General features: G+C 41.0%; 2 protein-coding genes across 2 annotated transcripts in view; one reads left to right on the forward strand and one right to left on the reverse strand.

The window, feature by feature from the left end:
- Positions 1-6,165, reverse strand: part of lman2la (lectin, mannose-binding 2-like a) — a 10,157-nt gene extending 3,992 nt beyond the window's left edge. The window contains exons 1-7 of the mRNA XM_016449632.1: positions 5,915-6,165; positions 5,148-5,266; positions 4,807-4,924; positions 4,628-4,710; positions 3,967-3,999; positions 3,697-3,858; positions 3,513-3,627 (exon numbers count right to left, since the gene is read on the reverse strand). Of these exons, the coding sequence (XP_016305118.1) occupies positions 3,513-3,627; positions 3,697-3,858; positions 3,967-3,999; positions 4,628-4,710; positions 4,807-4,924; positions 5,148-5,266; positions 5,915-6,032 (748 nt within the window). The 5' untranslated portion in view covers positions 6,033-6,165. The remainder of the gene's footprint in view (positions 1-3,512; positions 3,628-3,696; positions 3,859-3,966; positions 4,000-4,627; positions 4,711-4,806; positions 4,925-5,147; positions 5,267-5,914) is intronic.
- A 1,578-nt stretch (positions 6,166-7,743) lies between these two features.
- LOC107660371 (mitochondrial fission process protein 1-like) overlaps positions 7,744-8,610 on the forward strand; it is a 7,303-nt gene continuing 6,436 nt past the window's right edge. Inside the window, exon 1 of the mRNA XM_016449638.1 lies at positions 7,744-7,977. Coding sequence (XP_016305124.1) covers positions 7,908-7,977 — 70 coding nt within the window. The 5' untranslated portion in view covers positions 7,744-7,907. The remainder of the gene's footprint in view (positions 7,978-8,610) is intronic.

Here is an 8,610-nt window from a genome sequence, read left to right on the forward strand (position 1 = left end):
TAAAAATGTTGTTCAATTAGCATGTTTTTGTGTTTTGCTTTGGTACCGAAATTGGTACCGAGAACCGTGGATTTTCACTGGTATCAGTACCGAATACTGAAATTTTGTTACCGTGACAACACTACGTGCACTAAGTGATTTTTGAAAAGCACGTTTGACCGCAGTGTCTGACTGAGTCCCAAAACACACTTGTAGCCAATCAGCAGTAAGGGGGCGTGTGCAGATAAAAAAAAAAAAGGAAAATATCAGAGAAACAAAACATTAAAAAGAAGGGTTACGATCAGGCAAGAGGTAGGACCAGCGTAAATATCGGAGCAGCTTTTGTTTGAATATGCTTGTGTGTCATCTTCACTTGTTTCCGCGATCGTCGTTGCCATGGTTGCGTACGTACATGTGGGGCGGAGATTTCAAAATAGGGGCGAGGTCCTGTTGGGGTGTGGGCGTGTTTGTTTTGGTGCTTTCAAATATCAACATCGTTTGGCAAAAATCACCTAGTGCACCTTTAATTATTGCCGCCACTGCTTCAGGATCGGGTCGGGGCAGACGCAGGCTGACGCACAATAATTATCTACCGGTCACCATTACTTTGTACCCATGTTCTCACTACACGCTGTGTTCTGTTGTCAATAAACACACATGACGATGGTGCTGCCACCGACGTTTACGTTCTCTGTGTGTGTATGTGTTACAACTCCTGACTCCGGGGTCCTATAAGGAGCTGGTAGCTGCCTCAATTGTGCCTGTAGCGGTAACCATAGTGATCGTATACTATCGTCTATGACAGAGCTGGTGATTTTTCTGGACTGAAAAAATTGGACTGCTGCTGACAGCTTAAAAAATCCCATCTGCGCCCCTGAAAACAATAGCATAACAAAGCCAAAACCTGGCAATTTAGAAATCCTGGTCAGGACATGTCCAGGAAAAAGAGGTATGGTCACCCTATCTTAGCTGAATTAAAAGAACGCAAACTTTAAATCTGCAGGATTGCAGCATTGCAGTAAAGTGATGTAGATTACATATTTTTTGGATGTATTACATGTTGAATTATGTTTTGAAAAAAGACGCTGCAGAGCGTGACATCATATATTATGATCGCTGCTGTGTCTGTAGATATTTTGCATGCTCAAAGTCTAGAGTCTTGCTTTACATTGAATAACAGTCAATGTTAATGGTTACTTTTCTGAATGAGACAGCATCAATGACATATGCGGCTGACAAATGTGACCTCCCCCGACGTTTACGTTCTCTGTGTGTGTATGTGTTACAACTCCTGACTCCGGGGTCCTATAAGGAGCTGGTAGCTGCCTCAATTGTGCCTGTAGCGGTAACCATAGTGATCGTATACTATCGTCTATGACAGAGCTGGTGATTTTTCTGGACTGAAAAAATTGGACTGCTGCTGACAGCTTAAAAAATCCCATCTGCGCCCCTGAAAACAATAGCATAACAAAGCCAAAACCTGGCAATTTAGAAATCCTGGTCAGGACATGTCCAGGAAAAAGAGGTATGGTCACCCTATCTTAGCTGAATTAAAAGAACGCAAACTTTAAATCTGCAGGATTGCAGCATTGCAGTAAAGTGATGTAGATTACATATTTTTTGGATGTATTACATGTTGAATTATGTTTTGAAAAAAGACGCTGCAGAGCGTGACATCATATATTATGATCGCTGCTGTGTCTGTAGATATTTTGCATGCTCAAAGTCTAGAGTCTTGCTTTACATTGAATAACAGTCAATGTTAATGGTTACTTTTCTGAATGAGACAGCATCAATGACATATGCGGCTGACAAATGTGACCTCCCGAGGGTGCAACTTTAGAAATGAGAAAGCCATAGGGTGCTTCTCAAATGGAAGGATGCGCCCTAGTGAGGATCATACTTCCTAGATGAGTCAAGGCTAGAGTCCTTCTTAGCATTGAACGCTAGAATGAGATGCTCTAGTAAATACACATGGCTACGTCATAAATGTGTCTGCCCCCACTGTTATGGCACAAAAATAATAGAATTATAATTTGAAGAATACTTTATATTGGGAAAAGGGCTGGTAAGCGATTACAATTTTGAATCTAATTAATTACATGATGTGGTGATTAATTAATCTAATCTAATTAATCGCAAATTAATCGCACATCAAATTTGGCTGAGAAATCACTCCCAAAAGATCATTTAAAGTCATTGTTGTGTAAAGCATCAAACTGACATTTCAAAAAGTAGCTTCAGGAAGAAATATATTGATAAAATGTATTACATATACTCTTTTGGACTATGAGGGTGAGTAAATGATGACACAATTGTCATTTTTCGGCAGGTGAACTATACCTTTAATAATTTATTTTATAAATTGTATTATTATTATTATTATTATGGAAATATGAAATTTCTTTAATGAATGATATTCTAAATAATAAACTAAAACTGCCAGTAGGTGGTGGTAAATGTCTTAATGATTAAGTCATCGAGTCATTTATTCATTCATTTGATTTTTCAAATGCTGATTCATTCAGGAGTGAAGTAAATGGTTCTTTATGAATGGTCCATTGAATCAATAGACTTGTTCGACTTGAAGCGGATCATCACCATCAGATCGATCAGTGTGTGACATCAAAGTACCGCAAGAGCTATAGAGAGCAGACGACTCTGCATTTTGAATCGCTCTCGTGGTACTTTGATGCCATACACCGATCGCTCTGTGTAGCGTCGCTTCAAATCCAACACGCCTATGGCCAATGGTTCAACGCGCCTAATGGTTCACCCAATTCGTTCAAAACGTGCATTAAGAAATTAAATGCCACTGTGTGTTGCTCGGAGACGAACAGTTCTGCTTTGTATCTCTACCTGCGTCACTGAACTTGCGCCACAAACACAACAGAACCGCTAGATTTAAATCAGCACAGCCAGCGAAGAATCGAACGCCCCTTTTTTAACAACCAAAAAGTGTCTGTTTCGTTGTCTGTTGAGGAAGTACAGACGTTCCTCCGTTGATAGCATAGGAGCGGATCCAGCGAGAGCTTGATGGGGCGACGCGGAATGAACCAGTTTTTCAGGAGTCGCGGCAACTTTAACAACATGTGAATAATCCCACCCATTCTAAAGCGATACTAAACTGCAGTGGAAACGCAAACCGAGCCGTGCTGTGCTGAGCCGAGCCGAGTCGTACCACGCAGTGGAAAAGCGCCAAAAGTGAGTTGTTGCCCTTCCTCGTATTTGTCATCAATCAACTGTATGAAATGTCAGATGACCCATATAGGTCTGGGGCAGGGCAAGTGCGTTAAATGCGTTAATAATTTTAACACATTATTTTTCACCGTAATTAATTAATCTAATTAACGCGTTAAATTACCAGCCCTAATTGGGAATTTTTATGTTAACTGACTTTGTTAACTGAAGCACAACAGTGCCCCACTGGTCAAATCATGTTATTGCAGGTCCTTACGTTACACCATATGACTATTCAAGAACAAAACTATTTGCTTATAATGTTGACTAATAGTTTCGGTGGTGCTTGTCACCTGACAGATCTCCAGTAATGGCCGAAATGCCAAAGTAGAAGCCCTGCGGCAGATGCACGCCAGGAACATCCAGACAGTCTCTCCACTCGTGCTGCCCGTCGATGTCAAGCATGATCTGCACCAAACACACACGTCAGTGTGACATCAGGAAGGACAGTCTGCATCTATGGCAGGTGTCCCTCACCGTGAGTCTGCGCCGGACATATCTGATGAACAGGAAGGTGTCGTGCTTCAGGTTGCGCACCATGGCGTTACAGCCGCCCAGTTCTGTGGGCCGCCCATCCCGCTCGTGATCGTAGCTGATGGTGCCATTGCCCACCATGGCCAACACGTACGGGAATATCCTCTGATGACAAGCAGAAGAGACGACAGCAGAATGAACTCAGCATGTGATCCACTACTAGTCAACACAGACCCACTAATGATAGTCAGTGAATTAGTGAGCGGTTGTTACCTGTGTGCGGGGCGTGTATCTCTTCCTCTGGGCCTAAAAACAGACACATACAATCACATGAAAAACACAAACGGAACAGGCACATATGAAAACATGCGTGTGTCAGCAACAGTTCTGAATTACAGATTTACACTGGTTAAACTGTCCTGGTTGGATTGACTAGGGAAGTGTTCACCGTAATCAGACACATAAACCTCTTTTGATCAGAATACAGTGTACAGGAATGAGGGAAACATTATGAGTGGAGATGTAAACGTCAACATGTTCTCTTGAATCAGGTTTGAAATGCAAACTAAAAATACAAACACGCTGTGTGTGATTCATCAGATCTCATCGTGAACCACGTCTGAAGATACTGTGCTGCTATAAACGATCTCTTCATGTAAGAGACGAACTGAATGATGGTCAGATCTCTGTGTGGACCGTATCAGACACCTTCATACACAAATATCACCGCATTATTACAATTAATAACTCAATGAATCTTTGGATATGTAAACTGATATTTCCTTCTGGAACACAACAGCAAACAGTATAAATCACTGTCTAACAACAGATGTGTTTGTGAAGCAAAAACTGTGCAAAAGGCTTTTTCTAAGTCCTGTACACAGATACATACTGTAATGTCATTGATCGTGCTGGCAGTGTTTGATTTCTGTACCTCCAGGAGTTTCTCCTCGTTGGGGTAGGTGTCCACAAACATGCCAAGTCCTGTGAAGAAATCCCTGTTTCCAAACACCGGACCTGCAGACAGGTGAGGGATAATCTCCAGTCATTAGCAAACAAACCATGACTGGAGATCAGTCTCGACTCAATGAAATGAGCATCTGCAGCTCTGACCTTTCTGCATGCGCTCTTTGGTGTACCAGATGGCCAGACCGTCACCGTTCAGATTCTTCTTCCCCTGACCGTGAATCTTAAAATGAACCTGTAGTTCCCAGTCCCTCAGATGACACGGCTACACACACACGCACACAACCATACAAATACACACACAGTGTCTAGTCATGAACCAATGAACCATTTCCTCTGGTTTTAGGACTAGTTAATGGTTAGGGGTTGGTTAGAGTTATGATTATATTTGTTTAAAAAGAAAGTCACTACGAAGACACTAATTCTTCTTGGCTGAATGGTGTGAATGGCAGCTGTAGTAAGCACACTAGTAAGTGACGATGACTTACTAGTCGGCTCCATATGGCTCCCTGTTTGCTCTGCTGGTCTGGAGTGAGACGCACGTGATCGGTGGTGACCAGAGCGTCTCCCATCAGCTCCCAGTGAGATGAACCCAACACACCGATACCTGCAACAAACACACATCATAAAATACACAACACACACATTTTAGGTTTTCGTGTTTTATGGGTTAATTCCATAGGTGTAATGGTTTTCCTACTGTACAAACTGTATATTCTATCCCCTTACTCTAACCCTAGCCCAAAACCATTTTAAAAATCTTCATTCTTTGTGGTTTATAACCTGTTTTCCTAATGGGGACCAAAAAAAAATGTCCCCACAAGGTAGAAATTTACTGATATTACTATCCTTGTGGGTACATTTGGTCCCCATAACGTAGGGAAAACTAGGAACATACACTCTCTGCTCTCTCTCTCTCACACACACACACACACACACACACACACACATTTACTGATATTACTATCCTTGTGGGTACATTTGGTCCCCATAACGTAGGGAAAACCAGGAACATACACTCTCTGCTCTCTCTCTCTCACACACACACACACACACACACACACACACACACGACTAGCCCCGCACGCACAATCTAATGCAGCAGCCACAAAGACATGACATTAAACACGCAAACAGCTTTCATTCCTGTGTCAGACTGATAATGTATATCATATACGTATAATTATTATGATGATAAGAGGTAAATGAGAGAGTCGCGAGAATGATGAATTTATAATGCATTTGTGTCTCTTACCCTGGTAAGGCTTGGACAGTGAATACTCTCTCTTTAAAAACTCTTCCATTTCATGACCGTCATCACATAAACTAACACTGAACGCTGCAAATAAAATCAACGATGATCTAGAAATCATGATTTAACAGTTAATTCAAAGCTTTTTAAACGCGTCCACTGAACTCACGCTAGCCTAGCGGCCATCGAGTCCCACTATCGGTCAATGCTACCACCCGATTGGCTGCTGCTGTTACACGGCGCGCATCTACTGGCTCTCTCACCTGTCAATCAAACATCAGCCCTCCCACACATCAGCAAACGGGACCGAATATTAATGATCACAAAAGATTTGCGATTTGCTAAAACAGCAACGTAACGTTTAAAGTAAGTAGTTACTCTCCACATTTATTAACCTTTATAGACCGCGGAATTTGCCCTTTTTTAATTAATTGTATATAATTGTTTTACTTTATGTGCATGCCTCATACTTTAGAAAATGTGAATGAATGCGCAAACCAAATCTACAATACAGTAATTCACTACTAATGTATTATTATTATTATTATTATTATTGGTATTATTATTGACTAAATGACTAAATTATTATTAGAGTCGCCTTACTTCCGGAGTATATTACGTAGGAACTGATTTAGGGACTATCGTAAAACGACACTGATAATACTCACGACTCACGAGGAAACGGACACCAGCGCCAAACATAAGGTCATAGTGTCAGTTATCTTAAAGGGATAGTTCACCCAAAAATGAAAATTCTGTCATTAATAAGGTTCAGAAAGCTCTCGGATTTCATCAAAAAATATCTTAATTTGTGTTCCGAAGATGGGCAAAGGTCTTACGGATTAGGAGGTGAATTATCCCTTTAACAAAACAGTGAAGGAAAATGGTTGCTTTATCAAACTTCACACCCCTTGTCCAAATACCCACACGTTCGGTCTTGGCCACTTGAGAGCGCGTGCGCGCGACACGAAGTAAGTGCGCAAGACTGTCCCAGTTCTTAAAAATGGCAAAGCGCAGTGCCCTTAACGCACACTAAACCCACACTATCTTGATTACCGCTCCAGAGCGCTATTCGAGGCTTAGTGTATCCCATCATGCATCATGTTCTGGAAATAAATCGTGAGACTTTTTGCCGAGATCTCACAAGAGGTCACGGAAACCTTTCCAATGCAAGTTAAATATTAATATAATAATTCGATATTACATATAATTTGGTAGAAAAACAGTGTTTTTACGTTTTATTGGTGCAAAGATGAGTAGTGGTGCTATTTATTTTGTACAACATTTGCAACTGCTTTTTATCACTTAATTAGAAGCACCACAAATTAAAATTATATCATGTTATAGGGACTACTGAACAGACATTTAGAAGTTGATTTTAAAATGCAAAGTATTTAAAATTAAAATTAAAATAAAGCTATGTAAACACTTGCATTTTTACAACACTATAAGTTTGTCCCATCAGGTAATGAAAAGTTCGACACACACTTGTGGTCTTCATCCTCACTTGAACACTTGGGCCAAATACAGGAAATACGTCATAGAAGTGTTCAAGTGGTCAAGTGCAAAGACCGCAAGTGTGGGTATTTGGACAAGGCAACACTTTAAAATACACAACTTTATGTCAAGTCAATGAAATGGACATATTATCAAGTGACTGGTGATTGTTTTTTGATGATTCTAGAATGTGGAGATTTTACACTCATCAATCTGGATTTAAGCCCCCATTAACAGAAATAGTAAATGAACTTTTGAGTGCCGATCACTACTGAGGTTTTAAATGAAGCACAAACATCAGATGAGGTCAAATCAGAATCCTGTGATGTGAAGTATGTAAGAGAGTGTGATTTGTAGACGGTCCCTTAGCTCAGCTACAGTATGGCGCGTCTGACTGTGTGTGAACATCAGAGCTCAACATACAACATCTGATCTGATCTCAGATCTGCATCAGATATCAAACACAAACACACACACACACACACACACACGGGTCAGGATGGAGCACACGCCCGAGAAACACAGCAAAGAAGTGGATATTTATCGGGACACATGGGTGAGATTTCTAGGTGAGTCAAAGACACGCATATGACCTCCAGGACTTGGTTACCTTTGTGTGTGTGTACAGGGTTTTCTATACTGGTGGGGACTTGAACCTGAATACGCACCAACTCATGGAGACTAAATTGAGGTCCCCATGGGTACAGAAGCTTATAAATCATACAGAATGTGTTTTTTTTTTTTTGAGATTGTAAAAATGCACAAAGTTTTCTGTGAGGGGTAGGTTTAGGTATAGTGCGATAGAAAATACAGTTTGTACAGTATAAAAACCATTATGCCTATGGAGAGTCCCCACAAGGATAGTCAACCAGACGTGTGTGTGTGTCTGATCGATCTGGTCTTCCATGTTTTTGATTTAAGCTCTTCAGTGTTTCAGAGTGAGAAGTTGAGAGCCATGAATATCACTGTCACACTGATCCTGCTGTTTCAGTCAGTATTGTGTACTAGCCTTATTACAGCTTATTCATGGTCTAATACAGGAATTAAACTTAAATGTTGATGTTGTCTAGGCTTTATGTGTCCTGCATCAGGGTGAGATTCACACACACATGCGCTCTCTCTCTCTCTCTCTCACAGACACACACACACACACACACACACACACACACACACACACACACACACACACACACACACACACA

This window comes from Sinocyclocheilus anshuiensis, unplaced genomic scaffold (genome assembly GCF_001515605.1).
Source record: "Sinocyclocheilus anshuiensis isolate Anshui unplaced genomic scaffold, SAMN03320099.WGS_v1.1 scaffold1943, whole genome shotgun sequence".
Taxonomy (NCBI): Eukaryota; Metazoa; Chordata; class Actinopteri; order Cypriniformes; family Cyprinidae; genus Sinocyclocheilus; species Sinocyclocheilus anshuiensis.